This window comes from Lepidochelys kempii, chromosome 1 (assembly GCF_965140265.1).
Source record: "Lepidochelys kempii isolate rLepKem1 chromosome 1, rLepKem1.hap2, whole genome shotgun sequence".
NCBI lineage: Eukaryota > Metazoa > Chordata > Testudines > Cheloniidae > Lepidochelys > Lepidochelys kempii.
Window position 1 is genome coordinate 283987111 of NC_133256.1, and position 23731 is coordinate 284010841.

General features: G+C 42.7%; 1 protein-coding gene across 2 annotated transcripts in view; it reads right to left on the reverse strand.

Moving 5' to 3' along the window:
* Positions 1 to 23731, reverse strand: part of TPH2 (tryptophan hydroxylase 2) — a 71248-nt gene that overhangs the window by 27833 nt on the left and 19684 nt on the right. For both annotated transcript variants that reach the window (XM_073327758.1, XM_073327759.1), the window contains exons 6-8: positions 18886 to 19082; positions 16859 to 16994; positions 6405 to 6531 (exon numbers count right to left, since the gene is read on the reverse strand). In XM_073327758.1, the coding sequence (XP_073183859.1) occupies positions 6405 to 6531; positions 16859 to 16994; positions 18886 to 19082 (460 nt within the window). The remainder of the gene's footprint in view (positions 1 to 6404; positions 6532 to 16858; positions 16995 to 18885; positions 19083 to 23731) is intronic.

Below are 23731 nucleotides of genomic sequence, written 5' to 3' on the forward strand. Positions count from 1 at the left end.
TTGTACTTCAATAATTCACTGGACAATTTTTATTATTTGACAAATTTTATTTCGGAACTATAAACACTGTCTAGACTATTATTACAATAAACTGCTAAGTTTCCATGTAGCCTGTACATTTTCAGCCTTCTAAAGTTTTTTCTGCATTTTTAACTATTTAGGGCCTGATTTTCATAAACAGCATCGCATTTTTGCGGGAGCAATTTTATATCTACGACACCTCAAATTGTGACCCGCAACTAATTTTCAAGTAGTCCTCTTATACATCTACCTACCTGATTACAATGCCAAATCAATGCCTTCATCTTACAGTTGGATCCCTGCAACACCTACGTGAATTTGATTGCAGGCCTGGGGCCTAAGGAGCTAAACGTATAAATGATATCATGCACAAGATCAATCTATAAAATCTGTAATTATTTGTGGGTGCAGAATTGTGCCTGAAAACTGGAGGCCCATTCAGCAATCAGGCTGAACAATTGCTTAAGCACGTCACAGAAATCTTTACTGCTTACCTTCAAAACAATAAATAACTTTCTATTCCTTCTCTTACCTTTGAATGATATTTTAGAAAGCATAAATGCTTTATTTCCACGTGCAAAGTGTGACCTGCTAGGACTGACCTACTTAGCTTATAAACTACCTAAGCAGGAACCTTGTCTTTTTAAGTGTTTTTCAAAACACATTTACTCTGCACCCTATAAATAATAAAAACAGCAGCCGCAATGGCCCAATTCTCCACCACAGTTGCAAGGCTTGGCACAGGTGATTTCTCCACGTTGAATAATTTCTCTGTCTCCACCACAGAGCAGCAGAAGAGCTGCTCTGAAGCCCCTACTGCTGCCCAGAAGCTACAGGAACCCATTCCACAGGGATCCGTGACTGATAGAGCCACATAGCAATTGATCCACCAGGCTTGCCTCCTGCGTAGTATCCAGAAGCCATTTCTTCCCTCTCCAGCAGAACCACGCCAGTTCCACTGCACCGGGGGTCCTCTGTAGCCAGAGAAGAGAGCAGGATTTTGCTTTTTGAGATTATGGGATACCCCACTTCTAAACTCGGTACGAGTCAAATAAAATAAAATCTGGCTTGAACCCTCAACACAATTCATGATCAAAACCCAAACCACTTTGGAATTGGTTTGTTTACAGTAGCTCACTCTCTTGTTTGCAGCCTTAGCCTTTGTATCTCTCACTCTCCTTTCTTTTCCCAATTCTAAATGCATGATACTTCCTAATCAAAGCCCATTGCTGTACCCTACTCCTGTCCAGAATGAGGAATTTAGCGGGCTGGGCTGCCCAAAATTTTCTTTGAAGTGTAATATTCTCTACCACTTGCAATGAGAGTACCTTTGGTGTTCTTGCTATAGTATTTTTTCTAGTGTCTTGGTATGATTTTCTTAAATAACTGCGTCAGGATTAATTGCTTCTGACTCTCAAAGCTTGTTAGATATTGCCACTAAGCATTTGTTTCTCTGCCCATGCGTCTCTGAACTAGCGACCTTGATAAAGCTTTGTAAGGAGTGTAGCAATATTCTAATAACACAAAACTGATTCCTTGAAGCCACCAGGTCTTTTTCATTTGGTCTCGTTCTTTTCTGCTAGTTTATTTGCCTGTGCATACTTGAGGAAGGACTTTACATGACGTGCTGCAACTGATTTAGCTGAGAGACTTGCTGAAATGAGCCACCTGCAAATATTATTAACTCAGCAGGAATTCCAAAATGAGAAACCTGCACATTGCAATGTGCGATTAGATTGCTACTCCATGTGCTGTGCCACGGCTCACTTTAGAGAACAAGAGAAGTAACCCACTCATAAGGGGTTATCTTTCTCTTTTAATTCAAAGAGATCTGTGCAACTCTTGGGGTGACTGGGAATCTCATGTGGTTTCAGGAGTTCTTTTGTATTCCATTTCTTATATCTATTGCAGATTTTACATTGGGATACATTTCCAAATAAATCCAGTTGGAAGCATTTATGCCTGGCCAGAACAGAATAGCTCAGGTGTGTTCTTGTACTTCTAAACCAGACAGGTATTGTGGATCATGCTTAGCATTTTCAGCCTCATGCTGTGTAGTATGATACCATGTCCGATGCAATGTATCCCATCATGTGTGGCAGTTTCCTCTCTACTGTCCTAATAAGTTTTTATCATTGGAGGTGCTTGGGCCTTTCCTTTTGTCCAAGTATCTAGAATCACGCTCTCTAGCCTTTATCAAGTTGGCTCATTATGGGTTTCTCATCTGAGCCTGTCAAATTTTGTTTGGCAGAGGAGTAGGTTTTGAGTCATATTTACTTCAAACTCTTCTTGCAACTCCCAGTTTCACTATTTACAGGTGTTTGTGGAAGCAAGATCTCTATAAGAAACAACTTCACTTATTCATTGTGTTGTACATTTTTACTGTGCTCATCCCTAGCAAAAAAAATTTCAGAGGAGCTTGCTTTCATTGATCAGTGGAGTTTTTTGAAGGCTGCAGCAGTCCCACAGGCCTATGGGAATTTTAGTTCATTGAATTAATTGTTTCATAATGAAAGAGACAGCTGCCCAGCTTTTAACCCTCTCTTAAAACTCAGAATGAATGAGAATCCTCCAAAATTGAGGTAACATGCCAGCTCCACCTACAGGCAGACATACTTCAGGCAGACACTATGCAAGCCCACCGAAAGAGCAGTTACAAGGCAACTCAGTCCTTATCTTCAACAGCCCCATTTTTCTTGTTCTGGTTATCTCCTTAGCTGATACAATGGGCAATTGTCCTGAATTAGGTGCCTCCTGTTCAGTCTGGACAAAAGAGCTAGGATGAAGCCAACAAATTCAAATAATATTGATCTTCAATGAGGAAAAGCAAATGGACTAACCCAACGGACCACTTAGTTTACCCTTACTAAGAGATTTCTGAATGTTCATTTTTTAATATGCATACATACAGTATTTTGTATATACATGTATATAACACACATATATAGACAAATAGTCTGCTTTAAAAAGACTGACTACATCACTGGCCTCATTTATTGTTCAGTGAAGAGTAAATCATTTACATTTATAACAACAAGCTTGAAATTAATTTATGAAACCTCATCACATTCAAATTCCTCCAGTTTCAGAAGCAATTCATTGCAGAAGTTTTCTGTACACAGACCAGCAAAAACAGGATAAATTGCTTGGTTTCCACTATGCTCTACTATCAAAATGTTAAAATAAATATTACAAAGGAAGAGAGAAAGGGGACACCAATTTTCACCTCTGGAGACTTCAAGGTTTAAATGCAGCTTCAAGTAAGAGACAACAGGAAAGAGTTTAATGGTGTCACTTAGTCTCTAATGGCCATGCCCTTAACTAGACAGATTTGTTGACAAACCTGGGGAAAAGGGGAGGCAATATCTGTATGCACTATTCCTGCTTTGGAATACTAACAGTTAACACTTTCCATCCAAAATAGAGAGAGAGAGTGTGAGACTGTGTGTGTAAAAATAAAAGTAAAATTAGGTCAGAAAACTGGAAACATGAAACTAACCACAGTGCTCCAAGCAGTAAAATAGTCTGTTTTAGTGGTTTGTATTTTTACGGTGCTTTGTGTGTTAGCCACTTGCTTTCTACACTGCTTCTCTCTTTGCGGAAAATGTATTGGTTTCCTCCCTCCCCAGAACTTCTTAAAGAGAAAATCCACTCTGAAAAATTACTGTAAAAAATGACCTTGTGGGCCTCTTTCGATATTTATTTTCTCTCAAGGATTCATAACACAAATATGCTCAGCTTACAGATAAAGAGGCTTTTTCTAGCAGCCAGAGCTTCAAATATCACCTGAGAGCTGAGAGTTAAGCTGAGTTCTTGCCTTCTCATGCAGCACCACCACTAATAAAGGTTCAACAGAGAAACCACTGAATGCATCCGATGAAGTGAGCTGTAGCTCACGAAAGCTTATGCTCAAATAAATTTGTTACTCTAAGGTGCCACAAGTACTCCTTTTCTTTTTGCAAATACAGATTAATACGGCTGCTACTCCGACACCTGTCATTTTCACACTGACACCTATAAAACATAAGTCTTTAAAATATGCTCTCAGTCACACCAGTGCAGTGTCACTGACTTTAATGGGCATGCACGGGTGAGTAACTAACTGGAACTTAGTGAGCGATTCCGTTTATGTACAAGGAATAGAATCCTACTCACATTCTCTCAGTTGTGTTCGTGCTGCAGGATGAATGGGAGTTAAAAAAAAATCAAACTTATTTTTGCCTGTAATACACACACAGAGTAGATCTGCTGAGTAAGAAGGTGCCATTTTTACACAGTTGCTTTTCAGAGCGGAACCTCACTTTAAGTTCATGGAAACACCTATTAGGAAATCACCTGTAATAAACTTCCCCATTTCTGGTCTGAATTCCTGAGTTTTTTTTCTCTCTTCCTAAAGCCATTCTCCTTCTCAGTGATGTCTCAGTTGTTAATCTCATTATCTTTTGAAACAGGTCATGATAATGGGTTACTTGCTTCAGCACGTTACTCTAGGCACATTAGTATGCATGCTCTAGGTCAGTTCATCTGTTTCAGTATTTACTTTGAAGCTGCCTAGCTGGAATCTCATTCTGTTTTCTTAGATCTTTGGCTGATTGTCTGCAGCTCATTTTGTTTTCATATCTCATTTCCATCCCTGGTTAAACATAAAATGTTGTTGTAAAAGTCAATTAATAGCAACTTGGATGCCATTTAATGGATAAAATTAAAGCTGTTCCCTTTGCCTGCCCCCCCCACATGCTAACTGCTGAGAAGTGGTAAAAGACCCTATTCTTTTCACCTGCCCTCATGTAGACTCCCACATCCTGATCCTACATGTTATTAACGTGTGTGTGAAAGATTTTTCCCTGTATGGGAGATCACAAAGCAAATTTTAGGAGCTGCAGAGTGTGGTATTGGTCTTCTTGTTGCTGTGTCCTCATACTGCTTCCCACCACACCTGTACAGATGCGACTACTCGATCATGGCACTATGGCATGTCACTGGAAGAGCATTCTTGTTCAAGCAGCTGGTATCAGAGGAAATGGTTCATATTTTGAGGCTCTCTGCCACAGTCTTAGGTATTGATGTAGCCTCACTTAATGATCAAGCCTCTAGACTGGCCAACTCTAGTGTGGAGTCGATTAAGGCAACACCATATAATCAAGGGGTGATCTGCACTGGGTGATATGCACTCAACTAGTGGGAGCCGGAGCACATCATCTGCAGATTCGTTCTTTATTCTTGTTTGTCATAACTGAGCCCTTGGTGACAATCTTAGGAGTTTAACGATGGCAAGAAAACTTTGTTGTGACTTCAGTTGACTCAATATTGGTGTTATATCGTACTACCACTTTCCCATTTCTTATTACTGTGATGCTACAAAACAAAAGGAAGACGTCAATGACCAGAACTTGCATCCAAGCCTGGACACCAAGAGTCCTCCTTGAGACTAGTGCTATCTGTTCTCTCCATAAACGTTGAAGGACTGACAGCTTCTAAAGAGGCAATGATTGCTAAATGGTATTGGTGATTCACTAGGCTCTCTTCCCCCTCACGTGTCATCTTTCACAAGAGGATTAAAGCCAAAGTCCTGATCTTTTGTGGCCATTAAAATCCCATTACATATCTCACAGGAATGCAGGTGTTATTTCCAGTTGTCTGGCTAAATTCTAACTTGGGCATTTACGTTCTGCCTATTTAAAAGTTCTCTTGTGGGTTCAACTGCATATGGAATTTTTAGATATTGGAAATATTCATGTTTGTTGAGTTATCTGAAGAATGTGGTTTACAAAATTTATAGTATTTGTTTTATAAGGATAGAAAATGAAGGGTACAATAAATTAAAACCAAACTGTAAAATGTATCAAATCATCTCGTTATTAGACATGCCCTAGGGGGAGTATCAGCTAAACACATTCATTCTAAATTCATTAGTCCATCATATACTATATTATATTGCACACCTTCAAAACAGATCAGAAAGAGGGAGACAGACAGTGGTGCCACTAAGGGCCACATCAGCTCCCATATACAGACAGCTCCCATTTAGGAGAACTTAGAGCTGCACGCACAAACAAAGGAAGACATTTTCCCTAAAAATGTCTTAGTTGCTTTGTTTCCAGAACCTGGAACAGGAATAATCAATGTTAACTAAACGTTGAGATTAGGTGGTACAATATTAGTGTTACAAAGCATCCAGTGACCATATGCTTGTTCCCACTCCTATTAAAGACAACGGAAAAATATCAGTGACTTCAATAGGAGCCATATAAGGCCTTGTAATTGTAATACCACAGTCATCATCTGAAAACTGAAGAACACATTTTAGAAGCCATTAGACAACTCTTCATTTTAGTAACCAAAGAGAAACATAAGTCAGGGAAAAGATGCAGCGATTGACTCACAGTAGCTAGTTTCTGAACTTCTTCATCAGATGCTCCCAGTGAGGCCAGTCCTATTTCTTGTGAAAACTGGGCAAACTTGGGATCAGCAAGTAGAGGCACATGCCCCAGGAGTTCATGGCACGTATCTCTGACAGGAATTAGAAGGATAAGAGAATGTTACACATATAGAAATAGCATTAGCTAATATATTATCACTGAGAGCAGTTTGATACAAGCCATTCTATGCACAGTTACTGCCCCTCAAATGTATATGTACCATTAATATTTTACAGTTAAATATTTCTATTGCAGTACCAACACACTCAAATGTATACAACTCTATATAGATGAATGCATTTGCTTTTACAAATAAATTGACTACGTTATTCATTATATTACCATCGCACCTCAGAGCCCCAGTCATGGACCAGGTCCCCATTGTGCTAGGCACTGTACAAACAGAGAAAAGACATACCCCGCCCCAAAGAGTTTAAAATTTAAGTGTCGATTATCCCCACTTGCCCCTTAACCTCACCAATCGTTATATAGTTGTCAGTAAGGGTCTGAGCACTGTGTAACTCGGCCAAGAGGGCAGCAAAGACCTAACTGCCCAAAAGAAAAGAAAATCAAGCCCACTCACTGATACAATTTTCACCATTTCTCTCCAAGTGGAGTGAACCTGGCACTACAAAAATAAAAAAAGTCTCAACTCTCTTGGTTTCAAGCTCTCGAGCACTGTGTTTTGTTATCTGAGGTTGAAAAATATCGTTGTGAAATTGTCCAGTTTCTGTTTGTATCCTCTTGCTGGGCACAAGTGATTGAACATCCCACCCCCCCCCCCCCGAGATCCCGTATTGAAGTTTAGACCATAAACATAATGGGCCAGATCTGCAGCCTGCTTTGTGCCACTAGTGGCATAAACCTATCTTAACTGGCCATTTGAGGATTCCCCACAGTTAGGGAATCTTCAGGTGGTACAGAACTGCCATCACAGCTCCCACAGCACCTCCTGTCTCAGCTGCTGCACAGGAGGTCCCTGCACCTAGATGATCCTCAGCTGCTGAAATAGCTTCAGGCTGCTCTGTTTTGTGATGGGAAGTGTACTGGCACTGGGTTGGCTCTAGGATTAGGGGCTTAAAGACACTTTTGCGCCCTTCTTCAGTTTTGCACGGAACACAGCTTAGCCAAAGCAGAGAATCTAGCCCGTTTCAAAAAAGCTTGGTATCTGCTCAGCCATGGATCTTTTGCAGTCCACAACTGGAAGTACAATATTAGTCACCACAAAACGCAGTCACATATTCACAAATAAAGAGAGTATGTACAGCATCTAAAAAAGCTCTTATACTGAACATTCTCATAACTGTGTATTTGTTTCCAACAAAATAATGGACCTGGTGTAGTAAAGTTCGATTTAAAATCTAATCTGACATTTCCTTTCCTTTTGTCTCTTTAAAAAGGTTTCTTTTTTTAGTGTAGCTGTAAAGAAATGTTTTAAAGGCAGTGAGAGAACGTCAGGTTTTTATTTTCTATCCAAAATCATCCCATTTGTCTTTTATAAGGTATGTTTTGTGCTGAATGACACAGAATCTGACATTTCAGATAAATCACAAAAAGAAAAAACAACTCTCTATTTAATTTAAAGGCTCCTATTCGTAAGCACTATTCTTCACTCAGAAATATGTGGTGTCTGTCCCTAGGTAGAAAGTAGTTCCTGCTTTCACACAAAATAATGTTAACATTTTTGTTACTCTCTCCCCTCCCCCCCGCCGCACCTCCACCCCAAGAGTTCACTGATTCAGTTGCATTTTGTGGCCTGTTATCCCAGATGTCCTCAGTCATAACAGTGTAACGCAGTATTGGCTAGACAAGCTGTACTCACACTGCCCCACTCACTGTTGCTCCTAGTGAGACAATCATAGGTCTCTAGTTACATAATGCTATCCACGTACATGCCTGGCTAGTTATATGATACGAAAGAATTAGGCAATCTCACTTTCCTTATGTCTATTTTATCTGTATACACTTTCCTATGATAACAGGAAAATATGCCAGGGATATTACGAATATAGTTGCAGCTTTAATCCCCAACATTCATAGCCTGGTCTGAGCATTCACTGCTCGCAAAACCAGACTAGTGATGTCTCCTGGCCAACTGAACAATGTTCCAGAAAAGCCTTGCACTGAGTATTGCCTTGAAAAGTTACTTTCTTCTGAGCACTACAGCAATCTCTGCAGAAGAAACTGGCAAATTGGGGAGCTGAACATGAACTAATCTGATTTCTAGATTACCACCGGGTCAGGTGAACTCTATGCAGGGAATATGGATGCACTCAGTCCACAATGACAGCCCACCATTTCTCCTCTACAAATACAAAACACATATGATATAGCTGACCAAAAGCAGTAGGAGACATTGGAAGAGTTGTTACCCTAATGTAAACATGAGGTAAAGCAGAGATACACAATGAAGAGAATTCCAGGTCTGAGATGCACAGTTACTCATGCTTCCCCAATGGCAGAACATTCACTTCTTTAGCAATCCTAATCTCCCTCTGTTTCCTACGATATCCCAGGTCAGCATGATTAAAGCACCAAAGTCTGACCACCTCATTTCCCAGAAGACAGCTGCAGCATGAACAAGCGAACAATGAGGGATGGAAGAGGTAATGGAATACACAGAAGCAACCATCAGGATCAAGACCCTTACTATTTCTAGAGTCAGGAACAGACTATCAGATCTAGGGGGAGGCCATGAAAACAGCCAGAGGCACAAATGGACAGACCCAACAGGAATCTCTGAAACTCAATGTCCAGGAGAGAGCGCTTCAGAAGGAAAACAATATCCCATAGTACCTCTTATTGAAAAGAAGGACTTCAGTGCTAAGCTCCCTAGAAGGTCACCCGGCACCCATTTTTCCCCCTCAACTAATGCAAACTGCCTGCAAAGGATGCACCGATGCAACCCAATAGAGGTGATGCAACCATTTGCTGAAGCATTGTGTCCCAAAGTAAGTGCTGAACTAATTCCATCTAGGGGTCAAAGTGCTATGCCTTAAAGAAGGCTCCAAATCATCATAATCTCTCAAAGGTGCCAGTGAAGCAGAGCCCAAAAGCAATGCCTGCTCATTCTGAAGCTGTGAGGTACCAATCCTTGGCAGGGGGGCTGTGGTCATAGGCGCCGACTCCAGGGCTGGAGCACCCACAGGGAAAAAATTAGCTCTCCTCCCCGCTGCCCCACCTCCTCCTCCCCCCCCAAGCGCGCCGCATCCCTGCTCCTCCATCTACCTTCCCGTCCGGCCGCCAAACAGCTGTTTGGGGTGGGGGGAGGAGCACGAACATGGCGCAACTCAGGGGAGGAAGCAGGGCCAGGGCAGAGACTTGGGGAAGGAGTTGGACTATTGGCAGGGAGGAGGTAGAGTTGGGGCAGGAACTTTGGGGAAAGGATTGGAATGGGGGTGGGAAGAGGCGGGGCCTCATAGAAGGGGTGGAGTGGGGGCAGGGCCAGGGCTGGAAGGGGGTCAAGCACCCACATGAAAGAGGGGAAGTCGGTGCCTATGGCTGTGGCCATGCTGAGGCATCAAAATATAGGGTGAGCAGAATCCCATTTTTAACGGGGCAGTCCCGTATTTAAGCCCTCCTGCAGGTGTGCCAACGTTTTCTTAAAAACGGGCAAATTGTCTCGTATTTTCTGTTCCCACCCCCATCAGTTCTGGTGGGTCCTGCTGCTGGCTGGATCCCTGCTCTCCAGCCAGAAGCATGTGTGTGGGGGGGTCCAATAGCTGACAATGGGGGGGAAGTGCAAGGCTGGTGGAGGGGCAAAGATTCAGAGCGCAGGGCCAGCCGCTCCCCCTGCTGGTCCTTTAGCACAGCCCATGCTGCGTGCTGGCTCTTGGCTAGCAGGGCCCTGCCCCCCGTCCCGTTTCCAGCTGGCACAGGCTGCATGCTGTGGTAGTTGGTGAGTGGTGGCCAGTTACGTGTCAGCTCTCCTGACGTGCTCCCCCTCTTGCTTTCCTCTCCCTGCTTTGCCTCTTCACACACACCCCGCCACCCCCCGCCAGCCCCACTGCTCCTCCACATCCCCCCACAGCAGGGCCCATCCCACTTCCAGCGCTGTGCAGTGAACCAGCCCTTGGTCAGAATGCTCAGCTCACGAGCAGCCCGGCCGGCCCGCTCCTTCCCCCCACTGCCTCTGGCTGGGCTGGCACCCCAGGAAACCCCAAGACCCTCCGGCCCGGGGCGCTGGCAAGGAGGAGCTGAGTCCTGCATGGGTCAAAGCTCCACACAGCACTGGCCCAGAGAAGCCTCTTCACCCCTCAGCTAAGCTCTGGAGTCATGGGGGAGGGGAAACTATTTCCAGCCTGTTCACACTGCGAACCTGCAGGCTCCACAGCAGCCCCCTAGGTAAGGGCTTAGTGCCCTCTTCACCCCCCCCCACACACACCCAGGTCCTGCCCCCTGAGAGCGTGGGGCTGCTCTGGCCCCTAGGCACCCTCCTCTGCTGAGCCACCTTTCTCTGGGGTTCATTGAAGCCCCTGCAGTGAGGTTCCCTGGGCTCTGGTGCACAATGCATCCTAAGGGATTAACCCCTTCCTGCCCACACTGTAGCCAAGGGACAGGAGGCAGCTGGGTTACGTCGGTGGCCAGCAGCAGCCTGGAGGTGTTAGCTGCCTTTCGACAGTGTGCGGACAGGAAGGGACAAGCTGCTTCCCTTAGGAAGTGGTGGGGAAAGAGATGAGCTCTGCAAAGACACAGGCCAGGTCATCCCTTCCCCCTCCTCCTCCCCTGTGGCTGGAAGCAGCTCCCTTCCCTTCCCTCCCCTCCCACACAGTGCCGAAAGGCTGCTGCTGGCCACATTCTGATGTGAATCCTGGCAGAAATCTGGGGAGGGGGGCATGTGACCGCATGTGCCCCCCCTCCACGTGTTGCCTCGAGAAGACATGGTGCCAGGTACCAGGAGAGGTGGGTCTATCCCGGGGGCCCAGCCAGGCACGGAGGATGGACAGCGCCAGATAGGGAGAGTCAGGTTGATTGGTCACCACCCGTGTGAGAGAGGGGTATGGGTGTGCATGTGTCACCTCTCCCTATGTGAATCCTAAAGCCTTAAAGATAAGAAGGTAAATAAAAAGAATCCAACTACACAGTATTTCTTTTTAAGAGAGGCTCAGTCAACTTGATGTTAATTTAAATGTTTGTACGATTGATTGCCATTGAACTCACTTGAATACGAGTGATTTTACCAGGTGTCCCGTATTCAGCATAGGGAAATACGGCCACCCTATCAAAATGCCAAGCCAAAATAGTTGAACAGCTTAAGCACCCGGAGCTCTCTAAAGCCCCAAAGTACTAACTCTTAATAGAGATTTTGGGGTTATTCTGAAGTGCTGATGTGTCCCGACATAGGCACTGAAGTGCCAAGACTCCGTAGACGCATGAGGACCATTCTGAGCATACAGAGCTGTGCTGAGCTCCACTTCATGGTGGTGACAGGCTGACGCTATTATGGAAGAAGATCTTAATGTGCTGAGGGCAAGGGCATCAACCGTGGGGCTAGCATCACAATGCAATGTGAGACACTGAGTTACTGCCACATCAAGGACCTACTAAGGCCTTTTTTGCTCAGAGATAACTATGCACAGAGGCCTCATGTGCTGATGGCCTGAGGCATTAATTTGTCAAGGTTATAAGGCTTCAGAATAATGACGACTCACCTAGGGCCTCTCTAAGGTACTGGGGAAGGACACCACCAAAGTTACCAAGGGCCTGACAGACACAAAAGCTCTGATGCCTCAAGTCTCTAAAGTATCAAAGGCCTACTGAGACCTCGTCTGATGAGCCAAGGGCTGCTCCATTTCAATGATGCATTGAGACACAGATGAACTGATTCATGAGGGTTCTGAAGGCTGACCAGAGATCCTAATACATTGAGGGCTATGCCATGCCATGCCAAGCCAAGCCAAGATCCATACTGAAGGTCTGTGGACTGTACCAAAGACCCAAGGCCTGTGAGGAGCAGAAGCCCATAGTGATACTGTTGTGCCAAGGGGTCACTGATGTCAGAAAACAGCACAAGTCTAGCCCTGTCCCCAACATACCAGTCTAGCTTGGCCAGCCAGTGCAGAACTTTGACCCCTTTCCAGCCCTCACCACCCACACTGGAGAAGCTAATACTGTTGTCTATACTACAAGAGAATACAAAGACTAGCCCTGCACAAGGACTAGCCATGCACATGGCAACAGGTCTGATGAGAGGCTGTTTGCACCCTTTACATCCTTGCAAACCCACAAAAGGGTAGACATAATCTTGCCCTATCCAATTTGCTACATTAGCAACCACCCCACTTTTGGCTTATATATTTCTCTGTGGGAAAATTTTTTTTTTTTTTTACATGTGCTGTTACAGAGAGTTGCCTTTAAAAAAAACAAAACAAAACAGTACCCTGCAAGCAGAATCATATACCAATGTTTGGAATTGTCATAACAGTCTCATAGATTTCCCAGCAAGTCTGGTCCTTTAGAGATAGTCTAAACAATATAACTCTTTTCTTAACTACCAGACTCAATTCTTTTGTTTTGTGCTATTTGAAAAATAATTAAGTGGCTTTAATTTATTCATACACATTGAGAGGAAAAGATTTCAGTAATAGTTTTCACTGTGAAAGATTTTTGTAGGAGCAAATCGGCCAGCAGAGGAAATCCATATAGTTCTATGAAGGTAGTAGAAATATCATAAAACCAGGAAAGAAAATGTTTTAAAATGCAGATAGTGATGATAAAAATCAAGCAAAGTGAATTCCCTAATTTCCATCTGGCTCTACAGTGTGGGTGGGAAGCCTGATCATGAAACCTTATGCTCAAATAAATGTGTTAGTCTCTAAGGTGCCACAAGTTCCTCCTTTTCTTTTTTTAAAATCAATAGGAGTCATTTCATCAGGTTGATCGTATTCATATGAAACATTCACAGCCTTAGACACCTGCAACCAACCACAATATGTTTCCATACATCAAATGAGAGAGAGCAGGGCACTGCAATTATTGTACTGCAAAAGGGTGAATATTAAGGGTGAAATCCTCTCCCATTGGAGTCAATATGAGTTTTGTCATTGACTTTAATGGAGCCAGAATTTCATCCTCAGTTTCTGAGAGTATCTGCTGTGTGCAAAATCTTATGAAAAATCAGACAACGTTAACAAGGTATTTATCATTTTTTGCTCTTCATTTTTCTGAAATTTTATTATTTTAGAACAAAGATCTGCATAAAAAGAATAAAGTTCCTTTTTATAATTAGCTTCTTATCAGTGTTTCAAATGCTAGTACTGTACCTATATAATTTATATAGGTCTAATGCTTGGAGTCATCAAGGTAATAAGGATTTCCCATTAAATTCAGAAACAAAAGTAATAATTTTAATTTCACTAGAATTACTACAGTGACTCTTAGGACACCATGAATGGGTAGTTTTTCATAAGAATTTCTGTTATTATTAGGGTTGCCAACTTTGTAATATTTAAAAACCGGACACTCGAGCAGGAATGCCAAAACCTCCTCTTCCCCCTGAAGACCCGCCCCTGCCCTGTCTCTTCCTGCCCAGGTCTCACCCACTGACCTCCCTCTTTTCCTGAGGCCCCGCTCCTGCCCTACCCCCTGAGGACCCACCCCCCGTTTGCTCCTCTTTCCCCCCTTCCTCCATCACTCACTGCTTTCCCCCTCCTCTCTGCATGGGTCGGGAGGGACTCGCCTGCAGAGCTGGGGCTGGGAGCTGCAGTTGCCTGATGCAGGTAGGGGGCTGCCCCGTCTGAGACAGGGCTGGCACGAGTGATGACCTGGTGCCTCCCCACCTCCCCTGCTGGCAGTTACCGACTTTGGGTGTCCGGTCAGTTGATCTGGTCCCCTTTTTGACCAGACTTTCCATCTGGCCACCCTAGTTATTACATATTACGACCTAATTTCTAAGACTTGCTACACAGTTCGGAGCCTGTATCAAACTAAGCATTGATACCATAAATATAGTAGCCAAAGGGACAGCTCATGTGAGCAAAGTTACACACATGCTTAAAGTGTTTGCTGTCTCAAGGCCTTTGCACTTACTGGGATAAATCTCCATAAATCTCCTTGCACTGGCTAAGAATATACTCCAATTGTTTTTACTTCATAAATATCATCCCTCCTCTGCTGAGTGTTAGCAGATTTTGGGGCTTGGCAGGTTGTCTCCCCATTGGAAAGATCAGTGTAGCAGAGTCGAGTATTTTCTTAGAGCAGTTTATTTATTTATGCTATGGGTTCGTCTACACTACCCTGCAGTTTGGACTATGGGGGGCGTGAATAGCAGTGTGCACCAAACTGATGCACTGTAACTCCCCTGGTACGCATGCTGAAGGTGAAAACTGAAAGGTTCCTAGTTCTCATTAACGTAGTCTTCTTCACACAGGATTATATTAATGCAGAGTAGGAACCTTTCAGTTCACACCCACAGTAGGTATATGGGGGAGTTACAGCAGAGCACTTTGGTGTGCCCTGATATTCATGACCCCCCATAGTCTGAACTGCGCAACAGTGTATACATGCCCTATATACACAGAGGTGGTCAAACAGCATGCAATTAATCCCCTTTTTCAGGAATCTCAGCCAAAACACCAGCGCTCAGTTTCTTTGCAGCAGCTCTGCCTCAAGAACTGACTCTCCTTTGATGCTTGCCACAGCTTCCCCCAAAAGATAATGCATTACAAAACTAGCAATCCATCATTTCTTCAAATGGTGTACAAAGCTCCCACCATAAGAAAGAGAACTTCTAGCGTGATGTGTAACAGTGCCACCTGGTGATTCCCACCATGATGGTACGTTAGATTATTTTTAGATATAGCTTTTAACTGTAAAATAAATTTTAAAAATGCAGCTAGGTTATTGGATTTATATCTTAAGATGTTTTCCCAGGGCTTCAATGGATCTGCTCTTGTGAGCAAAGTTATGCATGGGCTTAAGTGTTTGCAGGATTAGGGCCGCAGATATTAACTCATTTGTAAAAAGAAAAGGAGTACTTGTGGCACCTTAGGGACTAACCAATTTATTTGAGCATGAGCTTTCGTGAGCTACAGCTCACTTCATTGGATGCATTTATGCTCAAATAAATTGATTAGTCTCTAAGGTGCCACTAGTACTCCTTTTCTTTTTGCGAATACAGACTAACCCGGCTGCTACTCTGAAACCAATAACTCATTTGTGTAAGCTTTGGCTTTGGTTTTTGTTGCCATATACTTTACAAAAATAAAATACACCAAAATGGTACATACTGAATAAAGAAAGGCTATCATTTCATGCTAGATATCGGATAATTGGTAAACTGCTCAAACATGGCCCTTATGGTTTATGCAGTCAGCAGTGTCTCTTGATGGAATTACTATTCTATTATTTACTTGCATAGAACATTCAATACCAAAAAAAAAAAAAAAAATCTCCTAGAGGAGCTATTTGGAATTTTTTTAAGGATATTAAGAGTTTTCAGTTTTCATCTAAAACCCAAACATTTCAATTTGAAAATGCTGGTGTGGTGCCTCATTGGAGTCATAGTTTGAGAGCCGGCAACGGCCGGGTATGGGCCCAACGCTCCAGCGCCATCCATTTTCAGGGCTAGTTGATTCGGCAGGTGAGTTGTTACACACTCCTTAGCAGATTCCAACTTCCATGGCCACTGTCCTGCATCTGAAGAAGTTGTGTTTTACCCATGAAAGCTTATGCCCAAATAAATCTGTTCGTCTTTAAGGTTCCACCAGACTCCTTGTTATAATTTGAGAGTGTCACACTCAAGTTCTCTTCTATGGCCCAGGTTCTCTGATCAGATTACATCTCCCATATTGCTCCACAGTCCCCTCTCCTGGTGATGGGAGGCAGTGTGTCATGGAATACCATGCCTGAGGTGTATGAGAAATGAAGTCAGGTTGAGGAGTCCAGCCCATAGAGTAGAACAGGGACATGAGATACTCAAACTACTACTCCCAGGAGGCACCATGGTGGTATATCTACATTAAAAGATTTCAGTTTTTGGCCAAACACTGGGGGGAGGTGGGGTGGGAATTGGTTTTCATGCATCTGGTTTGTAGACCAAAAAAGCCTGACATTTTCTGCAGATGCTTTGACGAAAAAATGTATTTAGTTGAAAACCCAAATTTATTACACAGCTGAGACAGGAAAAAATTCAACCAGCCCTACAAACAACAGATGCCAAATCCTCAGACCTACCACAAAGCCCACGTTAAAAAAAACCCCCAACTTTGGGTGAAATTCTCACTCCCCTTATGTCAGTCAGAGTTCTGCCATTGACTCCACCAGAGAAAAGATTTCATGCTTTGTGCAAAGGTTCTCCACTGGAGTCTAGGAAAAGAAGTGGATTGTTGAAAGGGCTGAATCAACATAAAAAATTTAGAAAATTAAGTTATAGTTATAGTTGATTTTAATAACAAATGAATAGGACAAGGTATACTTACGGTTCTGGCGTGTAGAGAGGGTCAGAGCCATGCCGTACATATTGAGTGCAGTGAAAAACTCTATAGGCTAATCCTGCTAAAAAATCTCGAGGAGATAGATACCCAGCAACTGGTCTCACCGTGAAGCCAGACCTTTCTAAAGTGGAAGAGACAGTGAAAAGACGAAATTGGATACATCAACACCTGAGAGCAAGCAAGGATTTGTAGTTATTTATTCTGTCTGAAACAAGACACTGAAAACCTTGGCCAAAAATGCTATACTATTTGCACCCATCTTGCACTGCTAAAATACCCTTAATTAAAACAGCTTGAAGTAATTCATGGCTTAAGAACTTTTACTAGAAAAGAAGTCAAGTCTACAGTGAGTAATAACATCATGAAATATCTGTTTTTATGTATGGCACCAAACAAGAACAATATAAAAGTTTCCAATTCTGAATTCTGTGAAATATGATGTAAATCACCTTTACTGAAATTAAACTATATAAAAAAAAGCATACATTTAAAGTACTATCTTATAAATTATTTAAACATGTGGTGACATGAATATATCAGATGCTCATTTTTACATTTAATAATGCATTCCTTTGTCAGATTAGTCCTACAGGGGAGTTATTTCAAACTCACAGTGACTTTGAACAGGCCAGTTCTTTCCCAAGTTCTCTCTCTACTCATTAGTGGCTGTTTTCAAGGTGTTTACGGGAAAATATTCCAAGTTCAGTTTCCACAAAAATTGTGGCTGCTTTGACTGGTCTGAAAGTGTATTTCTGTAGCTCTGTTGCTGTTTTTAGCTTCTCATTAAGAAAAAAAGAATCATGATTCACCATTCCCTCAGACCAAGAGAACAATATATTCGTGACTTAGGAAGATATGACCAAACTCAAAAAGCGATGAGCCAATTGTTGCTGAATGCTGGTGACCATAAAAAAGAGGTAAGCATGTAGCAGGGAAGAAGGAAATGGGTACAGTTATTCTTTCATACCAAACAGTGTATTTATTTTAAGTTAAAATTCTTCCATATACATTTAGGACACCACTCTTCCTTACCTTTTTTGGACGGCACTTATAGCACAAAAGATTTTTGTTTTATAAACATTTGTAGGATATTATACACTTGAGCTCCCAGGATTGCTGCAAGAGACAGCAGTATGTTCCTGCCCCTGAAGTTCTCAAGATATCTTTGAAGGGAATGGACAATGAAAGAATTAGAACTGACAGACTGCTCTGAACCTTGAGGGCAAGCCACTAGAGGGCTCAACATCTGCATCTTCTCCTTTCATACAAGGCATGTTTTCATCAGAGATGGGGAAGAAGGGCTTTTTCAAAAGCAAATAATCATTTAGGCCTTGATCATTCAAGGAAATTCCCTGAAGGAGAACCTCTGCACCTTTATGGGGCCCTGTTCACATGGAGCTCATTGCAGCGCTGGGACCTTGATAAGTGTATATAAAATGGGTCTGTCACTCCAAAACCAGAACTTCAAAATTGTACTGGAATCCTGCAAAGTTCATTTGGGAATATTCGAACACATCTGGATAAATGCATTCCCACCATCTGCAACCCTTGGCATAGATACAGATATTGTAATGAACGAGGATGCCTGAAGTCATCTTTAAATTCTACTATCTCAACATTTCATTCTTCCTCCCCACTAGGAGGAGCTACATGAGAAGCAGCGTTCCTTCAGTGTGTTCATTACAACAGCACAGCTATCTGTGCTCGCCACCCGTGTCACACCACAAGACCTTCCTTTACCTCCAATATAATTTTATAGGATGTGTAGCGTGCAAACTGATTTAGGCGTGCTACCTAGCCACCTTTCTGAACTTCCTACATTCCTATTAAAACAACTATCACTCACCCCAACAATTTCTTTCCTGTGGAAAACATTGCAATGAGTGCGTGCGTGTTGACTAATGGCCTGATCTAAAATCCACGGACATCAATGAAATTTGGACCAGGTCCTAAGAGAAGACAACATTTTTCCATGACATCATGGCTATTCAAAAATCAAACATGAACCTTACCTTTAAGAAAAATAGAAACATCTTCCAGTTGGGGTACATTATCCTCTCTATAACCACAGTACTTGGTCAGCAAAGGGAAGTTTTTTAAATATTCACGACAAGCATGAGTGGGATAGAGTTTTGTGAGTTCCCTGAATACTGTCCCCCAAGTTTTAATTTCTTCAGCTGTGTACTCCACCCTGGGAATGGGTTGACCACTAAAAAGAAGGAGAAATATTCTTAAACACATAACAGTTGCTAGACTAATTTTAGACAGTAAATTCTTCGGAGCAGGAACGTCACTTCCATGTATCTTTTATTTCTACATCAGTAAATAACCGTGTGCATTAATGGTCCTATCTAAATAATAAAAACCTGAAATCAAACCTTCTGTTAAAACAAATACAAATATTATTGGGATGTTTCCTGACATTGCTTTTGTTCTATATTAATAATAAATACATTGTGGTATCAGGAAGGACTCCTTGCACCACATAAACCGTGTATTTCTGAACGTGAGGCCACTTATCCTTTCATACTGGCTGCATGAATATCATGATTCAGTCCCTCTGTTTTCTCTCTCTCAAGGAATTTCTGATCCATGACAGAAATTGTATCTGTCACCCTAGACTACTTTCCGTAGTGGCCCCTTGTGAGGAATTTGCCAAGTGCTCACTTGAAGTCCAAACAATTAAATCTACCAATTCTCCTTTATCCACTCTTTTGTTGAGGTCCCCAAAGAATTTTAATAGATTGGAGAGGCACACATCTCCTTAAAGAAGCTGTGTCAATTTGTCTGTATCGTATTGGACCACACCTTCAGAATTAGCCGTCTGGCATCCAGCTCAATTTAGGATGGAGGGCACCACTAAAATGCCCCCTGAACATGCTCCCCTGAACATGCCACCGCTCCGCTTCTCCTCCTTCCCTCCCTCCCAGGCTTGCTGCTTCGCGCGGGGCAAGCCTGGCGGGGGGAGAAGCAGAGCAGCGGTGGCGTGCTCAGGGGAGCAGGCGGAGGCGAGCTGGGGGGCCGGGGGCACCTTTCTAGGGGCGGCATGGCCGGTGCCGGAACGCCGCCCCTAGAACTGTGCCACCCCAAGCACCTGCTCATTTTGCTGGTGCCCAGAGCCGGCCCTGGCTTTCCTCCAACTGATGACTAAGGGTGACCAAGATTTTATCCATCTCTAAGTTAAAAGCTAAGGGTTTTTCCTGGCTAGCCACCCAAATAAACACATAGGATCTCGGATGGGGTTGTACTTGGGCGGGGTTAGCCTATGCCACTGCCTGGGCCACCACAGTCACACTGCTATTTGTAAACAGACTAGCTTGGGCGGAGGTCACGTGTGTATGTCTACCCAAGCTGGGAATTACATCTCCCAGCCGCAGTACAAATGTACCCCACCCAGATGGCTAGGTCAGACCAACCTGGAGCATTTGGTAGATTCGTATCTATGTAAAAAACACGAGTAGGCAACAGTGAACAAGGGAGTGTAAGCAGGAGAGAGAAAATGTATTCTGTAAGTAATCACAAGATACAAATGCCCTCCCTCCTCCCCCACTGTATAGTTATTAGCTTTATAGAAAAACATTGTAGCTTTTTACAGGCTGTTTTAAAGGGGTTTTTTTTCCCCTCTGTCAAGTTGGTTTTTTTCTACTCTTTTTTTTTTTTGTTTAAATAATCAAAGTAGATACAAACAAGAAAAATGAAAAATCTAAAAAGGGATGCATAAAGTTGAAAAGAACAAGAAATTAATATGTGCCTTCCCCTATGTGCTAGGACTTAGGCCTATTACAAATAAAATTAGAATGTGACTGAAATTCGTTTGACTTGCAAGCATGTGTGACAAGAAAATTACAACACAGCAGGTATTTGTAGGTAGCGCAGAAAAATTACTAACTCCTGGGGATGGTAATGAATTCAAAATATAGGCTTGATTTGGCAAGACAAAATTAAAAGTATGTAACTGTTGTATTTGTATGTGAAGGAACAGATACCATTAACTCCAGAGAAATTCACTACATCAATCAGAGTAGTGTTAGCAAGACTAATAAGGGTACTCTGCAATCTCCAGAATAAGAAAAGCAGAGAACAAAACAGCATATGACAAAAAGGTAAACTTAGATAGCAACAGGGAGAGTTTGGCTAACTTTAGTTTTCCTATTACCAAGCCAAATCCTGAAGTGCTAATTCACTCTTTACTTATTTGAAGTCAATGAGACTAACGAATGAGCAAAAAGAGAGTTAGCACTTAACTACATGGCTACACTTGCAGATGTAAAAGCGCTTTGAGTTAAACCAGCCTTCAGAGAACGCAATAGGGAAAGCGCTGCAGTCTGTCCACACTGACAGCTTCAAGTGCACTGGTGTGGCCACATTTGCGGCACTTGCAGCGGTGCATTGTGGGCAGCTATCCCAGCATGCAAGTGACTGCAACATGCTTTTCAAATGGGGTGGAGTGTGACAGGGAGTGTGTTGTGTGTATGTGGGGGACTAAGAGCATGTCAGCATGCTGTCTTGTAAGTTCAGACAGCAGCAGACCCCTCTCCAACGCCCCTCCCCGCCTCTCTCTCTCTCTCTCTCTTTCTCACATGGCATTCCACACTAATGGTTGCTTTGTCTCGGAGCAGAGAAGCAGCCAGCTGTCAGAAACGGCGCTTTCAAAGGGCATATCCTCATTCCTGCAGCAATTCAAAAACAATGACAAGAGTGGCCACTTGACTTAAGGGGATTATGGGACGTTTCCGGAGGCTGATCAGAGCACAGTAATGCAACACCTCGTTCACACTGACACCTGGGCGTTTCAGCCAAGATGCAGCAAGCATTAATCTTCTCGCTGAGGTGGAGTACCAAGCCGTGAAGTCAGAGCGCTCTACGTGCCTTGCCAATGTGGACGGGTAGTGAGCTAGGGCGCCCGGGTCTGCTTTAATGTGCTCTAACTCGCAAGTGTAGCCAAGCCCTTGGAGGTACATCTGAAATACTATTAGCAGTGTGGAGACGAATGAGGGGTAGAAAGTCAAAAGGGGTCTGGGCACCTGACTACACTAGGGCCCTTTTGAAAAAACCCATCCTTAATTTACTGTTGAGCCTGCACACAAAGTCAAGGACCATTCTCAAAACAGCTGATGTACACAGGAGATCAGACTGTCCCATAATTAAGAGACGGTCTTGTCACCCAGCCACACCCCATTGAGGATTGCACGTACCAGTTACTCTGCATTTGGGGACCCACATACACACACACCCCCTCCAAAAAAAAACACCCAAAAACCCAACAATTTTGTGACAATAATGACATGAAAAAGTAACACTAAGAAAATAGCTAATGGATTTTTATCTTCTTTTAATATGACTTAGCATCTGGAAACAAGGGAGAGAGCCAGCACCATGCAACTAGCCAGCACCAATCATACCATGAATTGCAATTTGTGAATCACTACAGAAGATATTAGCTCGTGATTTAAATATTAATCAGACCATGGTCACTTGATCTTAACAGCTCAGAGGCATTTTATTTATTGATGAGTTTTTCATGTTGGTGGGGAACAAGTTATGAAATATCTCACTTACTCAACTGTCCAGATAGCAATAAAATATTTGCAGAGTAACATACCTGATACAGAAAAAGCATGAGCCAAATATCTGGCACCCCAGGAAATTCCCCAAAAGGACTGCTTAAGATTAGGACTAAAATGGTCTCATTAGCTTCCAATACCAGAGAATGGGGAGAGGAAACTCCACCAAAATATGAGGAAGCAAGAGAGAAGTGAAAAGGAATATGCTACATTTTTAACTGATCTGGAACAAAACAGAATGAGGCATATATATAAAACTGTGGGCTAAATCCTGACTGAAGTTAATAGTAAACTCCCATTGACTTCAACAGAAGCAGGCTTGGGCCTTTTTGTATGAGAACCTTTCTTTGTGAGCAATGGGAACAGAATCTGGCCCTAGGGAACTTTTGTAAAAAAACAACAACCAGGATTCCACTGGTTATCATCAACTACAGGAGGATTATAAAAGGGCCCAACTCATGTGCACTGGTTGTATATTGGTATAATTCCATCGACTTCACTGTAATTTGCACTGAAGTAACTTTGAGCAGGCTCAAAGTATTCTTTGTCCTGACTACTTGACTTCAACCTGAGAAAACTTTGTACTAAACTACTGTAATTGATGTTTGCATGCACCTGCTAAGTCAGATCTATCATTTTCTGTATATTATAGAGGGGTAAAATAGGTCTTATAGGTCACCATAATAGAGGCTAAACTTAAATGTATACCCCAAATTAAAAAACATAGTAAGAGAACCAAAAAAGAGCTACCGTGGCTAAACAACAAAGTAAAAGAAGCAGTGAGAAGCAAAAAGGCATCCTTTAAAAAGTGTAAGTTAAATCCTAGTGAAGAAAATAGAAAGGATCATAAACACTGGCAAATTAAGTGTAAAAATGCAATTAGGAAGGCCAAAAAAGAATTTGAGGAACAGTTAGCCAAAGACTCAAAAAGTAACAGCAATTTTTTTTTAAGTACATCAGAAGCAGGAAGCCTACTAAACAACCAGCGGGGCCACTGGACAATTGAGATGCTAAAGGAGCACTCAAGGATGATAAGGCCATTGTGAAGAAACTAAATGAATTCTTTGCATCGGTCTTCACGTCTGAGGATGTGAGGAAGATTCCCAAACCATTCTTTTTAGGTGACAGATCTGAGGAACTGTCCCAGACTGAGGTATCATTAGAGGAGGTTTTGGAAAAAATTGATTAAACAAACAGCAATAAGTCACCAGGACCAGATGGTATTCACCCAAGAGTTCTGAAGGAACTCAAATGTGAAATTGCAGAACTACTAACTGTAGTCTGTAACCCATCA